Below are 24,825 nucleotides of genomic sequence, written 5' to 3'. Positions count from 1 at the left end.
GCACAGCTTCCGGGTCATGTGGACAGCATGACTAAGCCGCTTCTGGCGAACCAGAGCAGCACACAGAAACGCCGTTCACCTTCCCGCCAGAGCGGTACCTATTTATCTACTTGCACTTTGACGTGCTTCCGAACTGCTAGGTTGGCAGGAGCAGGGACCGAGCAACGGGAGCTCACCCCGTCATGGGGATTCGAACCGCCGACCTTCTGATCGGCAAGTCCTAGGCTCTGTGGTTTAACCCACAGCGCCACCCTAGATGAGTGGTTTTTCCCCTTCATACCACGGACCGCTTGAAAATTGCTGTGGGTCTTGGCAGACCGCTTCATGGTTTTTCTTCCAGTTGTAGCAACACTAGCCAGTAATTTGGCCACTGCAGTTCTGTTCCAGTTAAAGTTATAGCTTTCCTTACCTGGTACCTGTTGATTATACGATAATAGCCACTTATTTGTTGTTTAGCAATTATCTGGAGCAGCAACAGAAACAATGTTCAGTGTTCTACATGCCTTTTTTTTTTTAATAGTGAAAAAATCCTGCCACATGGCTTTGCACCCATGTTCTTAGCCTCTAGAAGTGAGGCAGAAAGTGGCTGATGATTTATATTGGACACAGGGAGGGCCTCTTCCTTTGGCTCATACTTAGCAGATTATCTCATACTTGCTGTCCAAAATATTCAAGTATTTAGTGTTTCTTTTGGTTCCTCCCCCCCCCCCCGCTTTGCACTGTAAAATTATTCTTGACTGATAATTAAATCCTGCCAACTGGGGTCTGTTGGTGGGGAGTGAAAAAGGTCCCTATTTTCATCTGAGGAATGTGGGAAAGTAGGCAAGCCCTTGTTTTAAATCCAGTGACAATCTGACACCGACTACCTTCTCACACAGAACAACAAGCAGGCGTTTAGGATTTAAATGCTGCATAAATGCAGAATGAAGATTCTGTTTGGTTTGCAAGTGTTGGGTGTGATGAGAAGAGCAAGGCTGCAGCTGTGTAACAGATGAGTATCCACTGCCACATTCAACATTTCTTACTTTTCGTTTTCAGAAAGTGCATCTTGGGTCATTATGCTGACACGTCAGATAGCCGAGCCTCAACATCCCTCCCTGGATTCGGGAACCTAACCCGGGGATACAACAAATATCTCAGGCCAAAATTTGGTGGTATGACATCATCAGCATCTTTTGTAGTTGTGTAGGACCTGCCAAAGCCTTTCAGCCTTGAAGAGAGGAAATAATTTATTGGTCTTTATAATTTTGTCTCTATGCCCCTGTTTAAGCTGAACTTAGAGACCCTTGCCTATTCCCATTCCATTTTATTAACTTAAGATCAGTTGCCCTTACCCTAATTCCAGTGTTTTTATCTGTATCTGGAGAAAGAAGGCTGATCGCCGAAGAATTGATGCTTTTGAATTATGGTGCTGGAGGAGACTCTTGAGAGTCCCATGGACTGCAAGAAGATCAAACCTATCCATTCTCAAGGAAATCAGCCCTGAGTGCTCACTGGAAGGACAGATCCTGAAGCTGAGGCTCCAAGACTTGGAGGCCACCTCATGAGAAGAGAAGACTCACTGGAAAAGACCCTGATGTTGGGAAAGATGGAGGGCACAAGGAGAAGGGGACGACAGACGACGAGATGGCTGGACAGTGTTCTCGAAGCTACCAGCATTAGTTTGACCAAACTGCGGGAGGCAGTGGAAGACAGGAGTGCCTGGCGTGCTCTGGTCCATGGGGTCACGAAGAGTCGGACATGGCTAAACGACTAAACAACAACATCACATCACCTCTGTCATCTCTTCTGTAGGCTAACCCTACCCAATGCCCTCACCTGTTCCATTGTTCATTTACTAGGGAGTCTAAAGCCTTCCTACTAGGTATAACTGAAGATGAGATTCCCATAAAGGCATGCAACTTATTTCTCTATGCAACAGCTGCGGCCATACACTAGATGTTGGAAAGAAAGTAAAACTAAGGAACAATGGCTATATAAATTGACAGAATCTGCAGAACTTGCCAATATGAAAGCCAACATAAGAAATCTGGATGAAAGGGTGAATGGGAAAGCTTTGGGGAGTACCTAAGAAAATATGATACTGCAATTAATTTGCAAGAAGGAGTAATCACATGAGCAGCAGTCAACTATAATTAAGGAGTAAAAGGGATGAAAGAAAGGTGGAAAAATAAATGGAGAAGCAGCAAACCTTAGGTTTATTATGAATACCGTGGGAGGCTAGGTTGGGAAGTCTGTACATAAATATTCTATGTGGAGGAAACACGATGTGAAAATGGAAAAATGGAAAACGCATGAATATATATATATATATATAAAATCATTTACTAGGGAGTAAGCCTCACAAAGCTTGGGACGTGGGTGGCACTGCGGGTTAAACCACAGAGCCTAGGACTTGCCGATCAGAAGGTTGGCAGTTTGAATCCCCGCGACGGGGTGAGCTCCTGCTCCTGCCAACCTAGCAGTTCGAAAGCACGTCAAAGTGCAAATAGATAAATAGGTACTGCTCTGGCGGGAAGGTAAACGGCGTTTCCGTGCGCTGCTCTGGTTCGCCAGAAGCGGCTTAGTCATGCTGGCCACATGACCCGGAAGCTGTACACCGGCTCCCTCGGCCAGTAAAGCAAGATGAGCGCTGCAACCCCAGAGTCGGTCACGACTGGACCTAATGGTAAGGGTTCCCTTTACCTTTAAGCCTTACAAACACATTAGGACTTACTTATGAGTAAACATGCATAGCCCAACATTGCACAAAGCCTGGTATGTTCCTTCCTTCACAGTGGAATTCGATAGTTTCAGTGTATTATTCATATTATTGCTAAACATTTTCTGTACTTTGCGTACTCTTAATAGCAGACACCTCCTAACCTAGCAATAATAAATATGACCTTAGCAGCTGTAGAGCAATGTAAGCAGTTTGAAATGCCGGGACCAAATTTATTTATGTAGTAATTTTAATATCCCACCTTATCCCAAGAATTCGGAAAAGCTAACTAAACGCTGAGATGCAGCGGTTTTTATGCTGCCATATCACTGGCAGGTATTAAACACAGCAAATCCCTGTACTTTGGGTAGCTCTGTAAGCTCCATTGAGTTTAACGGCACTTTCTGCTAGGTATATGTCTGTAAATGACTATAGCCTGATGGCCCTTTAAACAGTCTTTCAGTGCAGCAGATAAAAAGAGCTGGAATGGGAGAAAGAGAAGAACTGGACCAAAAAAAAAAAAAAAATTGAAAAAGCATCATAATTTAAAAATGTAAGAATCTTTACAGACAGATAAACAATTATAGTGATTACTTCACCCGAATGGTGGTCAAGGCAGCAGAAGGAATAATTCCCAGCTGATGGGGCAACATTGAAAGGGCTAGTATATATTTTTAGTTTTTTTATTTATTAAACTTATTAGTTGGTTGTCACCCAAAGGTCTCCAAACAACTTACAGCAAAGAAAAATAGAGGAATCGCCTGGTTATGTCTGGGCATAAGCAAATACTTTCCAAGTTCTAAGTGAGTGAACAGGAAGAAGTCTATATTATAACTAGGATTTTTTGTCCAATCTTCTTTTCACACACCATTATAATCTCCTCTCTATGGAGTCAACACATCAGATGTCATTGTCAACATCATCTCATAAGAAGACCTCAAGATGCTTATTAATCATAACAGTCATTCTGCTTCTTCATGACAAGGCCATGCACTGTTTAGGTAACCTTCATTTTACGATGAATCTGACCTTCTTCAACTTGGCCATCTTCGTTCTTTCAATGGCTCGCATTCCTGTAGAACACAGGAGCTGGTCATTCACATTTTGAAAGCATCTGCTTCAGAATTAATGAGCTAACCACATCCTGGTCTCTCCTGCTAACACCCCTCAGTTAAGGAGCTTTGCACCGTGAGGCCTAGGCATGTCTACTCAGCAGTAAGCCCCAAGGATGTTAATGGAATTTACTCCCAGGTAAGCATGTATAGAATTACAGCCTCAGAGGGCTATATTCTTAATGCATCAGCTCATCGTAATAATAAATGCCACTCTTCCCAAATGTCCTGGCAGGTCAACGGGAATTTTGATTTTGTCCTCATTCATGCTTTCTGTCTTTTGCTCAGTAGGCAAAGATGTCATAACCTGTTTAGGAATGCATTCAAAACTATCTTCCAGAGTGGGGACTGAGTCATAGCAAAGCAATAAGCTCACCTTTAGGGCTGGGCGACGTATCAACATATCGTCCCAAACCGGTTTGATGTCCATATCGTGATATCGGTTTCATAAGTTTTGACCTGACAATATATCACGAATCATAATGTGTGTGCGCGCTATGCAAAAATCACAATGTTGGGGAAACCATGAAGCCATCTCTCGATTCCTGCAGCCCCAGTTAACTCTGCCAGCTCCGTTCTGCCATGCACCCCGGAAGAGGCAGCGAATCATAAGAGCAGGCTCTGGCACAAATCTTGATGCAGGAAAAACTGTGAAGCCAGCCAACAGCCTGTCATAGCTTCATCCTTATTTCAGACATCATGATATATCGGTATATCTCAATGTTTAGCTGGTGATATATTGCGATGTTGGAAACCTAGCCCTGCTCATCTTATGCTAAGTCATTAGACTATTGGTACCCTTAGCTTGGTACCACCTAGACTGATTCTGCAATTTAAACTTCCCTTTCCTTTCCTTTTGCAGGAGAGCCTGTGGTGATAGCCATGAGCCTTGATGTTGCAAGCATTTCCAGCATTTCTGAGAGTGATATGGTAAGCAAACAATCCTGGAGGGGGGAATAAAAGGAATTAAGGCAGCTCCGAGGAGCAGGGAGACAGTGGGAATCCAGATGCAGTTTCTGATACAGTCATACCTCATGTTGCGTCCGCTTCATGTTACGTTCTTTCAGATTACGTCCTGCGGCGACCCGGAAGTACCAGAAAGGGTTACTTCCGGGTTTCGCCGCTCGCACATGCGCAGAAGCGCAAAATGACGTCACACACATGCGCAGAAGCGGCGAATCACAACCCGCGCATGTGCAGATGGCCACTGCGGGTTGCGCTCTTTTCATGTTGCGCACGGGCCTCCAGAACGGATCCCGTTCGCAACCAGAGGTACCACTGTACTTTGCAACCCAGGTTCTCCTGGGTTGCAAACTCTTTCCATTGTGTTCAGTGGTTCTCGTTGCGGCATCCATAGACTTTCTGAGTGATTCTGTGCCATCAATGCTGCCAGAGGCCCACCCTCACCCCAGTATACAGGTGAGAAGTGCCACCACTGTCCTGGCTCTGGTGGTGGAAAGGGCAGAGCAGGAGGTGTTGAGACCAGCTGCAGAAGCATGCCATGCCCAGCTTGTTTCCCTGACATGCCCTCCAGAATGGTATAGCCATAGACTTGTGCCAGCTCTGGGCCTGGCATATATTAAAAAGGAATAACTGCCCCCCATTTCATCCTGGCAACAGCAAGCTGGCATGGCAATGGATCTAGCAGCGACTTTGTCGGTGGATCTCCCTTTGACCCCCATTCCTGATAAGTGACCCTCTGGATGGCTCTCTTAGCAATAGCTTTTGTTTTTTGCTCCGTTTCTGAGAATGATGGTTTTGTTGTTAGTTTTATTAACAAGGTCAGATTAGGTAAAAGTAAAGGGACCCCTGACCATTAGGTCCAGTCGTGGCCGACTCTGGGGTTGCGGCACTCATCTCGCTTTATTGGCCAAGGGAGCTGGCGTACGACTTCCGGGTCATGTGGCCAGCATGACTAAGCTGCTTCTGGCGAACCAGAGCAGCGCATGGAAACACCGTTTATCTTCCTGCCGGAGCGGTACCTATTTATCTACTTGCACTTTGACGTGCTTTCGAACTGCTAGGTTGGCAGGAGCAGGGACTGAACAACGGGAGCTCACCCCGTCATGGGGATTTGAAATGCTGACCTTCTGATCGGCAAGCCCTAGGCTCTGTGGTTTAACCCACAGCACCACCCATGTCCCCTAAGGTCAGATTACTTACCCCTTAAAAGCATTCCAGAGGTAGACATTAGGGATGTGGGGTTTTTTTGTCTCTCAGCCGGGTAGATGAATTAGTCAAAAGTCCTTCAGTTAACTGCACACACCTGAGTAATTGTGCATTGAATTGTATTTTTTCAAATTACTATTTTTAATAAAAGTCCAGAAATCTTGGGTGGTAGGTGCTTTCCTCTCTCATAGAGGAGGTAATGACTGTTCCAAGATGATTCCTGCTATGACACATATAAGCATCATCTAGGAACAAGAATGTTTTCCACTCCAGAATAACTGTTTATGCAAATAGCATGACCTCACTTGGAATACTGAACACAGTTCTGGTGACCTCACTGCAAAAATAATATTGTAGAGTTGGAAAAGGTTCAGGAAAGGGCAACCAAAATGATTGAAGGCATGGAGCAACTTCTCTATAAAGGTAATAGTGGAGAGGGTGGCGCTGTGGTCTAAACCACTTAGCCTCTTGTGCTTGCCGATTGTGAGGTCGGCAGTTTAAATCTGCGCGAAGGGGTGAGCTCCCGTTGCTCTGTCCCAGCTCCTGCCAACCTAGCAGTTTGAAAGCATAGGTACCACTGCAGCAGGAAGGTAAATGGTGTTTCTGTGCACTCTGGCTTCTGTCACAGTGTCCTGATAGCAAGAGAGCCAGTGTGGTGTAGTGGTTAAGAGTGGCGGACTCGTAATCTGGTGAACTGGGTTCGCGTCCCCACTCTGGTTTCTGTCACGGCGTTCCATGGCGCCAGAAGTGGCTTAGTCCTGCTGGCCACATGACCTGGAAAGCTGCCTATGGACAAAGGCCAGCTCCCTTGACCTGAAAGTGAGATGAGTGCCACAATTCCATAGTCGCCTTTGACTGGACTTAACCGTCCAGGAGTCCTTTACCTTTTACCTTTACCTACCTTTTGTGTACAAATAAATGTGGTTGATTCATTACCTTGTTATTATAGACCTCTGGTAAGGGAACTTAATATGCAGGAACAGGAGAGTAAAAGCAAGTTAAGAAACCCCAGTCTAGTCCAAGGTGCAAAGGACATAATTCTCATGAACATGGTGAGCAATGTGTTGGCGTGCCGGGCAGTGTCTCCTTGTTATTCAGGTGAACAGCAGTTGTGGGCTGGTACATTGGCCACTTTCTTTCTCCTTCAACATCAGCATGACATCACAATGGCCTTTGTCTCTCCTTCTGGTTGGACACATCCGTGTGAGAACACAGTGGCCAGTCTGTGAAATAGGCAGCATCAGCATGAGATCACAGTGGCCAGTTTTTCTCCCTCGGGTGGCTAGCATGGGACACAGTGGGCAGCCCCTGTCCTTCAGGCAGGGAGCATCATCTTGTGGGGAGAGGCTTTCATTCGTCTTCGTTCCTCTTCCACTCAGGCAGGCAGTAGCATGTGGGCAGAATATTTATTGCTCTTGCGGAAGATGCCAAAAGCAGATACATGTCAGCACAATCTCTTTCTCAGTGAGGTGGGCTTAGTTGGGAGCAGATGGTGGTCCCTGTATGTTCTTCTCTTAGTGAGGTGGTCAGCAGAAGTATGAGTGTAGTGGTCATCTCACTGAAATGGGCAGCAGCATGCGGACAGAGAAGCAGCAGGCAAGGCGAAGAGCAGGCAAGTAGGCAATCCATCTATTACAGGGCCTCTCTGCTTACAGGAAGTGGACGCGGGTGGCGCTGTGGTCTAAACCACCGAGCCTCTCATGCTTGCTGATTGTGAGGTTGGCAGTTCAAGTCCTTGCGAAGGGGTGAGCTCCTGTTGCTCTGTCCCAGCTCCTGCCAACCTAGCAGTTCCAAAGCACACCAGTGCAAGTAGATAAATAGGTACCACTGCGGTGGGAAGGTAAACAGTATTTCCGTGCGCTCTGGTTTCCATCACGGTGTCCCGTTGCACCAGAAGCGGTTTAGTCCTGCTGGCCACATGACCCAGCAAGCTGTGGACAAACGCTGGTTTGCTCGGCCTAAAAAGCGAGATGAGCGCCACACCCCATAGTCACCTTTGACTGGACTTAACTGTCCAGGGGTCCTTTACCTTTACCTTTTACCTGTAAAGGAAGGTTACAGCATTTGGAACTTTTTAGAAAAGGTGAATAAGAAGCAATATGATAGAAATTTATAAAATCCATATAAAATCTCCTTCTGTTGCACCCTACCTCCCATCTATTATGCTATAACAACAATGCTATCATCTCCAATTCCTTCTGTTACTCATGGTTCAAATCCTGCTCACAAATTCATCATACTGCAGCATTTCTTTAAGTAGTCCGAAAAAGGCTCCCATTCTTCTTTGAAACAATTGTCATTAGGTTCTCTTATTTTGACTGTTAACTTTGCCAATTCCATACTTGTTTATCTGTTCTTCTTTGGTGGTGATGACTTCTTCCTTCCATTTTTGTGCACAAAGAATCCTAGCTGCTGCTGTTACGTACATAAACAGCTTAATCATCTTTTAAAAAAGAACTTCTATCCCTATAACCCCTAAGAGAAAAGCTTCAGGGTTTGTTGGTTTTTTGGTATAATCACTTTAAACATCTTTTTCATCTCATCATATATCATTTCCCAAAATACCCTCGCTTTCTTACAAGTCCACCGCATATGAAAAAAAGATCCCTCTACCTGTTTACACTTCAGAAGTGTATAAAATCCTGCAAGTGGCTAGAGAAACGTTTTTCTGCTTCCCTAATAGCACTAGAATTTGTGGACCTCTAGCAAAGCTGAATGTGGTAGTTGTCAAATTTCAAAGTCCTGTACAGTTTGGTCCTGAAGTATCAAAAGGACCACCTGTTCCTACATGATTTTGCCTGCCTGTTAAGATCTGGAAGTTGTGTTCCTGCTACCCACTGCCATATGGGATGACGAGTACATGCAGTAGAGTCTTTTCAGTGGTGGCACCAAATTTCTGGAACTCCTCCCATGCAGATGCTCCTTTAGCCCCTGCTACCCGATCCCCAGTGTCTGTTTATGGCGATGCTGTTTTTAGCAAATGGATTGTTTCTTTTAAATTCCTTGTATTGTTGTCATAGTATTTTGTTTGCGGGCTGCTCTGGCCAAAAGAGGTGTTAAAATAAACAAACAAAGAAGCCCAGACTTGAGACACTACAGGTATCTTTTGAAAATAAGGCACCTCTGAGATGAGAATGACAAATAGGTGTCCGAAGTCATTGGTCTATAGAACACCGCAGCTTTTTAGTATCCATTTAAATGCAGAACTCCGTTGAAAGCTGCTGTCTACTGGGGTTTGGAACCCATAAGAAGTCTGTGAAAGGCTGAGCCAATCTTTCATGAAGCTAACTTTCCAGGTATCCCAAAGCTATTAATCAACAAATATTATCTTCATACAGTAGTCTTCTCATCACTATAGCACTCACATTTTCAGGTCTCACGCAGAACATTATAGAGATGTACTCTTTTGCTAGATAAATAATTGAACTACAAATGACCCGGGGGTTTTCACCTTCATTGCTGAGATTAATAATTCACTGCTTTGAAATGCATAATGGTGCACCATCTCAATCATTTAGGTAGAGAAATTTCCCCCCTAACAGCATGAGAATAAAATCTGAAAGCTAGAAATGATATACATGAAGTCTTGGGGTGGCTTTTTTTGGTTAACAGCTTTCATTCCAAAGCCTGTTAAAGTCTATGCACTCAACACAAAAGGAATCCTTTCACCCAGCACTGAAGTAGAGTGAAACATGATATTCTGAATGCAGAGAGCAATGAATCCCACTTTGCCTGCCATGATTACCTGAGGACAAGGCTGATGTTCAAATGCGGCAGGCGAGAGACACACCTACAGTGCCATACCTGCAACAGATGCGAATTTAAACTACTTAAGCTATGTTAAGGAACGACAGGTGGGCGGGTTGTGGCCTCATCCAAGCTGGGTTGCAACAGGAACACTCCCACCGTGCAAATTGTCAGGGTACTGCCATCAGTACTGGAGGGAGAGCGCGAAAGCCAGAGGGATTCAAGAGGGCGTCCAGGGATCGGGAGAAGCAGCCCATCTTCTGGGGAAGAGAATCAGCGTAGCACCAGTGGAGAAGGGGGGCAGGTGGGGGAAGTGGCGAGGCGGTCCCATGACTCCTTGCCTGGGACCAGCGGGGAGACTAGGGGTCCTCCGTTGCCCACGCCCTCCCTGCGCAGAAGGCTTCCACGCAGAGAGGGTAGGCGGAGACTAGGCGTCAAAGAACTTCTTTGCTGGAAGAAGTTTAAGAAACGCCCACTCACAGATTCTGCCAGCGATTGAGTCAGCAACGGGCGATTGGCTGTCTGGACAGAGGAGGTTCACTTTGGCAGCCCAGCCAGGTGTTTGCACCCAGCCAGCAAGATAGGCACCTGCTTACGCACAAGCAACCCCCTTAGGAACCATTACACAAATATATGGTAAAAGATTAAGAAATGGGTCCCCAGATGGATGGGTGTTTGGGTTAAAAGTCGATCCTGGGTCTGAAAAGTTTGAAGACTGGACCTTTAAAGCCCTTAACGGCCTTCGCCCAGTATACCTGAAGGAGCGTCTCCACCACCATCATTCTGCCCACACACTGAGGTCCAGCTCCAAGGGCCTTCTGGTGGTTCCCTCACTATGAGAATCAAAGTTACAGGGAACTAGGAAGAGGGCCTTCTTGGTAGTGGCGCCCTCCCATCGGATGCCAAGGAAATAAACAACTACAGTGGTACCTCGGGTTAAGTACTTAATTCGTTCCGGAGGTCCGTACTTAACCTGAAACTGTTCTTAACCTGAAGCACCACTTTAGCTAATGGGGTCTCCTGTTACCGCCGCACTGCCGGAGCATGATTTCTGTTCTTATCCTGAAGCAAAGTTCTTAACCTGAAGCACTATTTCTGGGTTAGCGGAGAGTGTAACCTGAAGTGTATGTAACCTGAAGCGTATGTAACCCGAGGTACCACTGTATCAGACTTTTAGAAGCCATCTGAAGGCAGCCCTGTTTAGGGAAGTTTTTAATGTTTGATTTTTTGTGTGTTTTTAATATTCTGTTGGGAGCTGCCCAGAGTAGCTGGGGAAACCCAGCCAGATGGACAGGGTATAAATTTATTATTATTATTATTATTATTATTATTATTATTATTATTATTAACTAACTAAGTGTAAAACAGCAAAAAATGTACTGAATTACAGAGCAGTGTGGAGAACTAAAAGAATCAAGATGAGCAAATTTCAGAAATGCCTTTAGGACAGAGGGACTACATTCAATAATTATATGCTCAGAGCACCCTTTGGATAAGCCAGTTGAACTCCACCTGCCAAAAGTCTCTCTAACTTAGAGAGTTTCCCTTTTCCATGCAGCAAAGTCCTGAATGCCTGCTCATAGGCTGCCTTCTTTTCCAGGACTACACGGCGACAATATATTTGCGACAACGCTGGACAGATCCTCGCCTGGTTTTTCAGGGGAACAAAAGTTTCACTCTGGATGCCCGGCTAGTGAAATACCTGTGGGTTCCTGACACATATATTGTGGAGTCTAAGAAGTCTTTCTTGCATGAGGTCACAGCAGAGAATCGGCTTATACGGCTGTTCTCTAATGGCACTGTCTTGTATGCTTTGCGGTAAGTCTTGCATGTGCTCCTACTGTTTTGCTACCCTTTGTTACCCTTGAGTAGCAGAAAGATTGCAGACTGGTGCAACAGTCAGGAATTCAAGGCCCAAGAGACACCATTAGATTCTGAGGGTCAAGAATATCTGGGGAAATTGTTTTGTCAGTTGCATATTTCATCATAATTCTCATAATTCATTGTTTCATTATTCCATTATTTCTACAGCTGTAGCTTCCTTTCTTCAAACACTCATCACAGGTATCACATGCTTTTGATAACACACTGACATGCTGCAATAGAGAACTTAGGTACAGGGAATGTACTGACTAATATCAAAGAACAATTGAGGTGGCTGTTTTAAATGAAAAATAGTATGGAATAAAATGAATGTATGAGGTACACAACTGAACATCTATAACACAGCCTTTTAGGGGCCAACCCAAAATACCACAGGGACACAGGTGGTGCTGTGGGTTAAACTGCAGAGCCTAGGACTTGCTGATGAGAAGGTCGGCGGTTCGAATCCCCACAACGGGGTGAGCTCCCGTTGCTCGGTCCCTGCTCCTGCCAACCTAGCAGTTCGAAAGCATGTCAAAGTGCAAGTAGATAAATAGGTACCGCTCTGGCGGGAAGGTAAACGGTGTTTCCGTGCGCTGCTCTGGTTCACCAGAAGCGGCTTAGTCATGCTGGCCACATGACCCGGAAGCTGTATGCCGGCTCCCTCGGCCAATAAAGCGAGATGAGCGCCGCAACCCCAGAGTCGGTCACGACTGGACTTAATGGTCAGGGGTCCCTTTACCTTTACCTTAAAAATACCACAAAATAGCATGTAAGTTTTTGCATCTTTCAGAACTCTGCATCTGGCCAGCTCTGGGGTCCCCAGTGCAATGTACCCACAGACAGTACCCTCAGACACTCCACTTGGTGCCCCCAAAGATACCTGTGCCTTAAATTTTGGCATTTCATTTGTTTTGGGTGGGGAGGCACACGGTTTACCAGTTTTTCCCCTTTTGCCTGCATTATTATTATTTTTTGCTTTGGTGTTTTGTTTGTTGTTTCTGTGGGAGGTTCTGAGTATCATCACTTTTCCTTCTGTGAAATGGATGTTTTGTGACAGTTTCTTAGATTTCTAAAGGTGCCGGCATGCCCTAAGAGGTTAGGAAACCCCGGGCTTGATAGTAAACAGAACAGGAGAGGGGCTGTTGTTGTAAGGATTGTGCCCAAACTATTTTCAAAGAGGACCAGATTTGATGAAGTGAAGTTGTTGAGGATTTTAGTTGTTGAGGTTTAGGGTTTTTTGGGATTTTACCCCTGGAAATAAACTGCCACAGGGGCTGGATTAAACCGACTTTGTACACACCTGGTTTAAAGCAAGACTACACATACATGTTAAGTGGTTTGAGTGTTATATAATTTATTTTTTTTGCAATTTAACTTTTTATGTATCCAGGAATAGCACTTGATGTGGGTGAATTTGAGTCCACATCCTACAATCTTTAGTAGTCACTTGCTTCTTATATAAAGGAGAGAATGGGCTTTGCAGAATGATGGCCATCACACAAATATTCAGCTCAAACTGGCATTGTTGTTGTTGTTGTTTAATCGTTTAGTCGTGTCCAACTCTTCGTGACTCCATGGACCAGAGCACACCAGGCACTCCTGTCTTCCACTGCCTCCTGCAGTTTGGTCAAACTCATGCTGGTAGCTTCGAGAACACGGTCCAACCATCTCGTCCTCTGTTGTCCCCTTCTTCTTATGCCCTCCATCTTTCCCAACATCAGGGTCTTTTCTAGGGAGTCTTCTCTTCTCATGAGGTGGCCAAAGTATTTGAGCCTCAGCTTCAGGATCTGTCCTTCCAGTGAGCACTCAGGGCTGATTTCCTTCAGAATGGATAGGTTTGATCTTCTTGCAGTCCATGGGACTCTCAAGAGTCTCCTCCAGCACCTGAATACAAAAGCATCAATTCTTCAGCGATTAGCCTTCTTTATGGTCCAGCTCTCACTTCCATGGCATAACCTGGCCCAAATTCTGTGCTGTTCTGCTGATCAACATATTTTTGTACATTTTGGCCTAGCAGAGGATGCCAAGGCAGATTATGTCACATAGCCTTAAAGCAGCCTTTGCGATCCTGGTTCTCTCCAGATGTTTTGGACTTGCTGGCTGGGGCTGAAGGGAGGTTGAAACATCTGGGGAGCACCAAGTTCACAAAGGCTGTATTACATTATCCTGTTTCCATAAGTGGAATGATCCAGAGCTGCCAATCTGAACTAAAGGGAAGTCCAGGCTGCAGCTTCAGTGCTAGTTTTAACAGTTATTTATTCTTCGAAGCAGAAACATTGCCACCTGTGGACTGCTATGGAAAATACAGGCCGTTCCTCATCTATGCCTTCACATCACTTTCTCTTTTTGCAGAATCACTACCACAGTTGCGTGTAACATGGACCTGTCAAAATATCCCCTGGATACGCAGACCTGTAAACTGCAGATGGAAAGCTGTAAGTATCACATTCTACAAGAAGATGAAACTATCCCAGCCCCGACTGCTCTTGAATTTGTTTCTTCATATTTAGGTGACCAGTTCAAACATTTCATTTCTGTCTTGGAGCTCATGAAATTTTCCACCTGCCCCTTTCAAATGTAGAGCCATTTCAAAAAGTAAACAGCTGCACCTAATCTTCTAGTAATCATACTAATTTTAAATGGGCTGATGATATATATTCTGAAACCAGAAGAATGAAAAAATAAATCCATAGGTGTAGAACACTTGGCATTTGTAGATTCTAGACTTTTTTTATCCCACCTACGGAAGGTGTCTTTGTGGCAAGTAATAATAAAATAGCTTTTCTTTTTTACTTTTCAAATATTTCTGCATTGCTTCTAGGCTAGCAATGGGCCTTTGCCGAAAACCTTATAGTTTGTACTCATGATATTGGGGCAGTTATACATGATACTGATCCCAATGTTGTTTGGGGTTTAAAAATTTTCTTTCTTTTAATACATTTCAGTCTTCAGTTTTTCAAATTGCCACCAATAATTATCAAACACAATTACATACATAGTTGTAGTTGTTCAGACTGCCCTCCTCCCCTTCCTTGGTTCTCTTTACAAGCATAACAACAACAACAACAACAACAACAACAACAACAACAACAACAACAACAACAACAACAACAATTTATTATTTGTACCCCGGCCAGCTGGCTGGGTTTCCCCAGCCACTCTGGGCAGCTTCCAACAGAGATTAAAAATACATTAAAATGTCACACATTAGAAACTTCCCTGAACAGGGCTGCCTTCCTATGTCTTCTAAATGTCAGGTAGTTGTTTATCTCTTTGACATCTGATGGGAGGGTGTTCCACAGGGCGGGTGCTACTGAACGGGGGGAACCTGTGGTCCTCCAGTTGCTTCTGGATGACAGCTCCCATCCTCTGTGATTATTGGCCATGCTGGCTCAGGTTGATGGGAAAGGGAGCCCAAGAACATCTGCAGGGCACAGCTTCCCTACCGACCTTTTACAATGCCTATCTTTTTTTTTTTTTTAAAAAAAAAAGAATATTTATTAGCATTTCAAAAATAGTACAGAAACAAAAAAGAACAAAAATACAAAAATACAAAACTAAAAACAATTAAAAACACATAAAATTTCAATTGCTTATTTTCTTTTGATTTATTTCCCAGACCTCCTCACACCTCCCCTCTTTGTATTCCAATTCAAGTTATTAGGTCAGCAAATCCTCACCATTAATTATAACTTATTTCTCAACCTCTCTCTCTCCCCCCCCCCCATATTCTCTTAAACATTACAGCTGGGAGCCACTTAATTTCTGTCCAACATCATTCTAGCATTCATTAATTTTACAATGTTTCTGTAGATAATCCTTAAATTTCTTCCAATCTTCTTCCGCCGACTCTTTTCCCTGGTCTTGGATCCTGCTAGTCCCATATAGTCTATCAGCTTCATCTGCCATTCTTCCAGAGTGGGTAAATCTTGTGTCTTCCAGTACTTCGCAATGAGTATTCTTGCTGCTGTTGTTGCATACATAAAAAATGTTCTGTCCTTCTTTGACACCAATTGGCCAACCATGCCCAGGAGAAAGGCCTCTGGTTTCTTCAGGAAGGTATATTTAAATACCTTTTTCAGTTCATTATAGATCATTTCCCAGAAAGCCTTAATCCTTGGGCACGTCCACCAAAGATGAAAGAATGTCCCTTCAGTTTCTTTACATTTCCAACATTTATTATCGGGCAAATGATAAATTTTTGCGAGCTTGACTGGGGTCATGTACCACCTCAATGTCTATCTTTTTCATCCTGGGACAGTTTTGGAAATACATGTGCAAGATTTTATGGACAGACCATACAGTGTCTCTTGCCTTGCCCTACATGGGATGGGGTTCTTTTAAAAACATGAGACTGTCACACAGCACACAAAACAGGCAAGGCGAATTTGCTCCTAATCATTTGGACTTGCCTTTTCTCTCTGCTCTGTCATTTATTAACAGAGCAAACCAATTTAGGGAGCAGGTTTGAATCTGATTGCCAACTGGATAATTGCCACCCCACACAAGCTGTGGCCACGGTCTCATTTTCAATAGCTAGGCCACTTTACTGTATGGAATACAATTATTTTGTATTTAAATAGGCCTCCAGTTGCATTCCCTCTCTGTGTCTTTTCTGTAACTCAGAAATGTTGCGTTTTTACAGTACATTTATTAAATATGAAATTATAAGCATACTTACTAGCCACTATGGAGCAAGCCACATTGAGCTCCATAGGATTCACATCTGAGTAAGCATACACGGACACAGGTGGCGCTGTGGGTTAAACCACAGAGCCTAGGGCTTGCCGATCAGAAGGTCGGCGGTTCGAATCCCCGCGATGGGGTGAGCTCCCATTGCTTGGTCCCTGCTCCTGCCAACCTAGCAGTTTGAAAGCACGTCAGAGTGCAAGTAGATAAATAGGTACCACTCTGGCGGGAAGGTAAATGGCGCTTCCGTGTGCTGCTCTGGTTCGCCAGAAGATGCTTAGTCATGCTGGCCACATGACCCGGGAGCTGTACGCCGGCTTCCTTGGCCAATAGAGCAAGATGAGCACTGCAACCCCAGAGTCGTCCGCGACTGGACCTAATGGTCAGGGGTCCCTTTACCTTTACCTAAGCATCCATAGGGCAGAACTACACTTGGTTAGACACTTCCATTGCCACTAGTGAGAACTGAATCAAGGAATGCATGGGAGCATACGATGCGAGCTTTCCTTTAAGAACTTGACCTCTTTGCTACCTCAGGTTGAATGGTGGGTTTAACTAGGGTCGTATCTCAGTATAAAGCACCCTTGGTTGTTTCCAGAAATCTGGTTGTGTAAATATACGATCAGGAAGCGTAGTCATTGACCACTATTGCTTGCTGTAGAATTGACGAGGGGAAAGTCCGGGCTATCAAGCAAATATCTAAAGAACACAGAGGACAGGTCAAAAAAATCACTGTGAGGTCAACACGGGCTTCACATGCCCATCCTGGCATTCAGAAGGACCTTACTTGACCCACTGACTTTTCTAGCCATTCTGCTTTCAAGCCGACAGGCTTGTTCCATAGTATCAGTTTCCTCACCAACAAATATGCGTGGATTGCTGATCTCACTTTTCATTTTCACCTCATTTTTTTATCTGGGAAATCCATCTAGAACAACAGAAATCGGCATGGTGGTGTGGCGGCAGCAGGAGGCCCCATTAGCTAAAGTGGTACCTCAGGTTAAGAACAGTTTCAGGTTAAGAACGGACCTCCGGAATGGATTAAGTTCTTAACCAGAGGTACCACTGTACTTCAGATGGTAGTGAATCTGTCCTCAGTTTCCTGAAGGAAAGACCCTTTGGGGAGGGGTTTTTCCACCATCACATTTGTGTAAGATTTAGCAGTTGTTAAAAGGTCTGGTCTATTGGATAAAGCAGCCTCCTGTCTGTGTACAAGGTAACCTTTACTTATTTAATAGATTTATTTATCAGGGCACACAAACTGCTCTCTTGTGTGTGACATGCTACTGTGCCCTTGCACGCAGTTTGTGAATTCCTGAGTTAAGGAGTCATGGGCTTTTGTCACACATGGGGCAAGAAGAACCAGAACAATTTGGGTGCATGCGAGGCCTGAACATCTTGAAGACTCTTTGTTCATCGTGGTTACCAATTCAAGTAATGTCTAAAATCTCATTATTTTAAGACCAGGTTTTACTTGCCAGCTACTTGAGTGGAGTTCCTATGGAAGGTCCTATTATTTTCACATTAAAATCATATTAGTTTGCCATGATTAACTTTATTACAATGCACAGAAACTGAAATAATAATGATTAGCCTCTTGTTTTAAAATGTAGCTGGGTTTAGCCTTAAAAAGAGAGAAAGAGAGTAATTGGGTCCTATGTCAAGCTCCTGTGCCATATTATTCTTATGAAATTACATGCACATTGCCAACTGGAGATGTCATTAGGATAAATGCCTGGAATTAATGCTATTTAAATATATGCCAGATGAATTAAGAACAATCAGTCATTTATTATAAAGTTTCCCTTAGTAACGGCAGTTATTATTACAAACTGGGCGCAAACTTTGAAAAGTCATATTTGGATGATTTGTACCTGGGGAATCAGCAGATTCTGTGTAATATCTGTTGCAAGGTTCCCGTCATTTGTTTCTAGTGGAAAACACAATTTCTCGCTCTTTGCTGTGAAGGCAAACTGGTAAATATCAGTGTTTCCGTTTTTACTGCGTGACAGATCTTTAATTAAATAGCTGGGCCGACGAAAACGTTATCGGCTTGTTTATGAAAGCAATCTGATTTTAGGAGAGTTGTATAACTCTTTGTCTTTGCAGTACCTTCCGTTCATAGGGGGAAATGGCTCGTAATTTCTGTTGGGATGAACTTACATCCATGCTGCTGATGAAATGGCAATCTTTACTTACAAGAGACCTCACTCACCCAAAGCTTCCTTTCCATTGTCAACAATGGGGGATAGACTCAAATAACCAGTCTTGTAATGCTGAGATTAAGGGGATGCTGGTGGTTCTGTGGGTTAAACCACAGAGCCTAGGACTTGCCGATTAGGAGGTCGGCGGTTCGAATCCCTGCGACTGGGTGAGCTCCCGTTGCTCGGTCCCTGCTCCTGCCAACCTAGCAGTTCAAAAGCACTTCAAAGTGCAAGTAGACAAATAGGTACCGCTCCGGCGGGAAGGTAAACGGCATTTCCGTGCGCTGCTCTGGTTCGCCAGAAGTGGCTTAGTCATGCTGGCCACATGACCTGGAAGCTGTATGCCGGCTCCCTTGGCCAATAAAGCGAGATGAGCGCCGCAACCCCAGAGTCATCTGCGACTGGACCTAAGGGTCAGGGGTCCCTTTACCTTTACCTAATGCTGAGAGTAGAGAGGGGAATCTGTGTCCCTTCAGCTGTTGCATGCCCAGGTGCTGTGGCCCCAGCCACTCAGGACACCATTGTAGGGTTCAAATTAGGGCGCAACTTCATCAATTACAGGTGTAAGAGGTTTGGCTTACTCATTGGGTTATAACCTATATCAACCAACTCGTCTGCTGGATGATTGACCCAGGGGTCAAACCCAGGAGACCCTATGACATCCATCAAATCCAAAGTGCGTAATTAAGATGCAAAGTTCACCTATATAATTCTATCTCTCAATATGGTCTTTGGAATGTTTTGATGGTTTTATTATCAGTTTGTATGTATGTTTTGCCTGTATTGTTATAAATGAAAACACGCATTCCTCCATCCTCAAGAATCCTGGAAACTGTAGTTAACGCCTCACAGAGCAGCAGTTTCCAGCACCTTTGACAAACAATGGTCCCCAGGACCATTGTAAGATGTGGTTTGAATATATGGTGTGTACACAATCAATCAATCAATCAATCAATCTTTATTACGGTCAAAGACCAGACAGCAAAGTTAACAACAACAACAACATACGCCACAACCGCATAAAGAAGCGGATGTAATTAAAATTTCCCTCTAAACTTATTTACATTAAAAATAATACTCCTTCAGCTCAAACCTTCTATTCCGGAAATTAAAATCAGTACTCATTCTCTGGCCATCACTGTCACCACAGCCTGTCTTGTTCTCGTTGCTATAAAACAGTATTTCGCAACAGGCCTGATGATATCCAGATCTTTATGAGCAAGAAGGTATTTAACATAAGATTCCTCTGAGCGGCCAGGTAATTTCCTTAATAACGGTAAAATTAGCTTTCTTCAGGTATTACAGTACAATGGTACACAGTACAACGGGCCCAATAGAGAAGAATGTGCCCAATGGATTCAATCTCATTAGAGTTGCATGGACATAATCTTTGTTCAGCTGGGATGTCATGATATCTGCCCTCTAGTAGTGCTGAAGGGAGAGCATTAAAATGGGCTCCGGAAATCAAGAACTCCAGTGGGTGTTGAAGAGTCCAGTGCAGCTACTTACTCAATTGGTTGTCCAGTTACCTCTTGATGCTTTCTTAATATATTGCCTGCAGGGGGATATGATGAAAACGATGTACTGTACACTTGGTTGAGGGGAAACGATTCGGTCCACGGCCTTGAGAACCTGCGACTTTCTCAGTACACAGTGGAGCACTATTACAGCCTTGTAACAATGTCTCACCAGGAAACAGGTAACGAAAGCTGAAGAAGCAGAGACGTAAACAAATATGGCTCACAAACGTTGGCTATTCTGAATGGTCCAGGGCCACCTACGAACCTTTCTCTGATTTTGAGAGCTTTGGAGATGTGATCATAGAACTATACGGTGGGTACCTTGGGTTACAGATGCTTCAGGTTACAGACTCCGCTAACCCAGAAATAGTACCTCGGGTTAAGAACTTTGCTTCAGGATGAGAACAGAAATCGTGTGGCGGCAGCAGGAGGCCCCATTAGCTAAAGTGGTACCTCAGGTTAAGAACAGTTTCAGGTTAAGAACGGAGCTCCAGAATGAATTAAGTACTTAACCTGAGGTACCACTGTAGAATCATAGAGTTGTAGAGTCGAAAGGGACTCGTTTCTGATGCCAGACCTGTCTTCTGGCCAGTAATATGGTGGCTCTCTACTTTGTCAAAAATCTGCATCCATTGAATAAAACTTGGCGTAGGGTTGCCTTCTCTCTGTGGATGGTTTCTTTTCATTGTAGGATGTGTTTTCTTTCTCCAACTAGGCAATTACCCAAGACTAGTGTTGCAGTTTGAACTCAAGAGAAATATCCTGTATTTCATTCTGGAGACATATGTGCCATCCACCCTCCTTGTCATATTGTCTTGGGTTTCTTTCTGGATCACTCTGGATTCCGTTCCGGCAAGAACATGTATTGGTGAGCTGTTCTCTGAAGTAGGATACTTCCAGCAGTGGATGGGAGAAAGAGCAAGAGAGCACAAGCACCTGTTGTTTATGCAGTCCTACAAGCTATGTTGAATGTAAAAACTGAAATGTTGTGGTACCCAAGTTTCTAAAGCTGAGATAAATCATCACAAACACTTGATGTGTTAACCACTGTCACCTGTCAAATGCTAATTTGAAGAGCATCTATCAAATACTGTCAGATGGAAAATACAAATTAACTCTGAATGTGCTTTCAGACTTTGAATATTATTGCATGCCAGCCATGTGTTTTTCAAATTGCCTTCAGGAATGCATGAGCTCTTTAGAAGGGGATCAGTCCTTTAAAATTAAAAGGTAAAGGTACCCCTGCCCGTTCGGGCCAGTCTTGCCAGACTCTAGGGTTGTGCGCTCATCTCACTCTAGAGGCCGGGAGCCAGTGCTGTCCACAGACACTTCCGGGTCACGTGGCCAGTGTGACAAGCTGCATCTGGCGAGCCAGCGCAGCACACGGAACGCCGTTTACCTTCCCGCTGGTAAGCGGTCCCTATTTATCTACTTGCACCCGGAGGTGCTTTCGAACTGCTAGGTTGGCAGGCACTGGGACCGAACGACGGGAGCGCACCCCGCCGTGGGGATTCGAACCGCCAACCATGCGATCAGCAAGTCCTAGGCGCTGAGGTTTTACCCATAGCGCCACCCACGTCCCTTTTAAAATTAGCTGTAGCTTAGTTTCTGGATGACATCCTAAACTGAGGAAAATGGATGAGGAAGGGCTATAGCTCAGTGGTAGAGCACCATGGCTTAGCAAGAATGAGCAAATGCATGTGGACCCAGAAAGAAAATGGTGAGACTTCAGTGCTCCCCCAGTTCTTCTGCTGCCATGCTAAGGTAAGGTATAGGTACCTTTACTTGGCAACAGCCACAAAGTCATTCCAGCGTGGTGTAGTGGTTAAGAGCGGTAGACTCGTAATCTGGGGAACCGGGTTCGCGTCTCCGCTCCTCCACATGCAGCTGCTGGGTGACCTTGGGCTAGTCACACTTCTCTGAAGTCTCTCAGCCTCACTCACCTCACAGAGTGTTTGTTGTGGGGGAAGAAGGGAAAGGAGAATGTTAGCCGCTTTGAGACTCCTTCCGATAGTGATAAAGCGGGATATCAAATCCAAACTCTTCTTCTTCTTCTTGAGTGCCTCACCTGTTGGAAGCCAGAGCAGCTAGCCTGCTGCTTTCAGATGTGTCCCATTAACATTGTTGAGGTAGGATTCAGTTGTTAAGGCCAGTCAGATTCGATATGTGAAATGTGAGGGACCACCATCTTTGGCCAGCCCTGTGCTTTTCATTTGATTAAAGTGTTCCTTCCTCCCTCCCACCCTGCAGGAGTAACAACTGTGCTGTCAATGACAACTCTGATGATGGGCTCACGAAACGCTGTGACGAAGACCAACGGTTTCATAAAAGCCATTGATGTTTACCTGGGCATCTGCTTCACCTTCATATTTGGTGCCTTGGTAGAATATGCAGTAGCTCACTATATCGCTTCGCAAAAGGTAAACAAAAAGATTTATTTATTTAGCTTGTAGGCCACTTTCCCCTATACATATACTCAAAGCAGTTCACAACACAAGAAATATGCATCAACATCACAACATTCAAACAGTAAAGGTAAAGGGACCCCTGACCATTAGGTCCAGTCGTGACCGATTCTGGGGTTGTGGTGCTCATCTCACTTTACTGGCCGAGGGAGCCAGTGTACAGCTTCCAGGTCATGTGGCCAGCATGACTAAGCCGCTTCTGGCGAACCAGAGCAGCGCACGGAAATGCCGTTTACCTTCCCGCTGGAGCGGTACTTATTTATCTACTTGCACTCTGACGTGCTTTTGAACTGCCAGGTTGGCAGGAGCAGGGACCGAGCAACGGGAGCTGACCCCGTCGCGGGGATTCGAACCACCGACCTTCTGATCAGCAAGCCCTAAGCTCTGTGGTTTAACCCACAGCGCCACCCATGTCCCAAAATAGGGGGCATCTTATACACAGGGGTTTGTTATACACAGGAAAATACGGTATCTCCTAGATGGTGGCATGGTTTCTCTGAGTGTTGGCACTGCAGTAGTGAGGGGAAATCATTTTGTATTGGGGCTGGAAACTCACTTCAAAAAACACCACCACCTGTAAGCCATCAAAGGGTGTGTTCACCAAGTTCCTAGACAGGATATTAAATTTTGGTCCCTCGGGGTCTAGCATCAGTAAACAAGAATTTGGCTTTTGCTAAAGACTTCCAGGGATTTATTTATTCTTCTAACATCCCAGACTAATGGTATGTTGGCAACAGAGTCACAGTGAACTTTTGCCCTCTTGTATTTCCTCGTACTTGGTTTTGGTGCGTTGGTTATGAAATAGTGATATGGCCCAAATGTTTATTAGTAACTTTTTCTTATTTTAGGCTTCTACAAATGAGGTTACCAGAGAAACGGAAGATGTCACCAGTATCTTTTCCACATCTGTCACCAGCTACAATCAAAAGATCAACTTCAGTCCCATCGATAATATCGCCCACAGTGGTCCAACTATGAAACCAAAGGACAAAATTCGGTTTCTTTTGAGGAACAAAATGCGCAGGGTTGTCGGCTACTTCACAATTCAAAATCCAGGCAACATCGAACACTACTCAAGACTGCTCTTCCCTCTATGTTTTTTGGTAGTCAATTTGTTTTATTGGGTTTATTACTTATTCTTTTAGCAATAGTAAGACCATTTTGGCGTGTGGTGGTGAGAAAGTCTTGCCTATGTTGGCTCCCAGCCGCTACGAATTGTTATGGGTGTGACTATGGGTTACATATCAAGAATTTGGCCCAAACCCAGCATTGATTGTATTGTATCAAAGGCCAAATATTGTACAGAGCGACACGTTAGCGTGACTGTAGAGCTAGAACAAGTGGAATCCAAAAAGAGCAAGCCTATCCTTGAAGCCATTGCTATGATGGATAGATCTTGTGCTTCAAGGCCTTGCAACTGTTTTACACTGTCAACATAGCTAAGCCCCAGTGTACCCTTTTTAGTCTGATGTTTTACATTTGTGCCAAAGAGGTTTTCCGCTAGTTGTTTTCAATCACTTGGGCGCAAGTTACTGCCAACCTGAGGATTGCTCCCTGCTGATCTCAGGTAAGGTAATCACTGTGAGATTATGGCAAATGGAGGGCCTTCTTATCGTCTTCTTTCAAGGTCACAGAGAACTGCAGATATACAAGATGCTGCTTTAAATTATAAATAAGTGCCCTTATCACATGAACACCTCTGGATCTCTGTTAATAACAACTAGATGCTCTGAAATATATTCAGAGTTGAGTGTTGATTTCATGCTCTTTATTTCAGCTCACGGTAAACATTGAGTGAGTCCTTTCCTCCAAAACCTCTGGCTATATATACATTATTTACACAATGGGTCCTGTGTGATTGGCTGATTCAGTTCCCCTCCTGGAGCCTGATTGGACTGTCCTGCAGGCCAATCAGGTTGCTGATTCACTTCCTCCTGGAGCCGGATTGGGCGGCTCCTGCAGGCCAATCAGGTTGCTGCTTTTTAGGATCCTATTGTTCTAGGATCCAGGCTCAGTACTACATTACATGCTCAGTTGTTGTTGTTTTTTAGATATCCCACATCTATTCAAAACGAAAGCTATTTTGAGGTAAATAGGAAATTTATACGTTTCCACAACTTCAAGTGGAAAGCAAAAAAGGGGAAGAAGCCCTGACTATGTTGGTTTGAAAAATGAGTTGGGATGCCTATGCCTCACACAGTGCTAACTGAAGACATTTTGGCATCTGAGGTGAAGGACAAAATGGCGCCCTCTTCCCCATTGTATGTATAGAAGCTAACTGGTTGGGCAACCAAATCTTACTTCAACACTAGAATTGAGATAGCATTCTCTGCTACAGAAAAGGCAGCCAGC

At 44.4% G+C, this 24,825-nt stretch overlaps 1 protein-coding gene across 3 annotated transcripts in view; it reads left to right on the top strand.

Annotated features, from left to right (window-relative positions):
• Positions 1–24,167, top strand: part of GABRP (gamma-aminobutyric acid type A receptor subunit pi) — a 30,822-nt gene extending 6,655 nt beyond the window's left edge. For 2 of the 3 annotated variants that reach the window (XM_081855639.1, XM_081855640.1), the window contains 8 exons: positions 1,039–1,154; positions 4,676–4,743; positions 11,330–11,547; positions 13,948–14,030; positions 20,050–20,187; positions 20,724–20,876; positions 22,259–22,428; positions 23,322–24,167. In XM_081855639.1, the coding sequence (XP_081711765.1) occupies positions 1,039–1,154; positions 4,676–4,743; positions 11,330–11,547; positions 13,948–14,030; positions 20,050–20,187; positions 20,724–20,876; positions 22,259–22,428; positions 23,322–23,618 (1,243 nt within the window). In that variant the 3' untranslated portion in view covers positions 23,619–24,167. Of the gene's footprint in view, positions 1–1,038; positions 1,155–4,675; positions 4,744–9,245; positions 9,279–11,329; positions 11,548–13,947; positions 14,031–20,049; positions 20,188–20,723; positions 20,877–22,258; positions 22,429–23,321 lie in introns of those variants that run through there. The other variant, XM_081855641.1, reaches the window with a different exon arrangement.
• Positions 24,168–24,825: the final 658 nt, after the last annotated feature.

Source organism: Podarcis erhardii (genome assembly GCF_964252035.2).
Source record: "Podarcis erhardii genome assembly, chromosome: 3".
Taxonomy (NCBI): Eukaryota; Metazoa; Chordata; class Lepidosauria; order Squamata; family Lacertidae; genus Podarcis; species Podarcis erhardii.
This window is presented reverse-complemented; position numbering and strand designations above follow the sequence as displayed.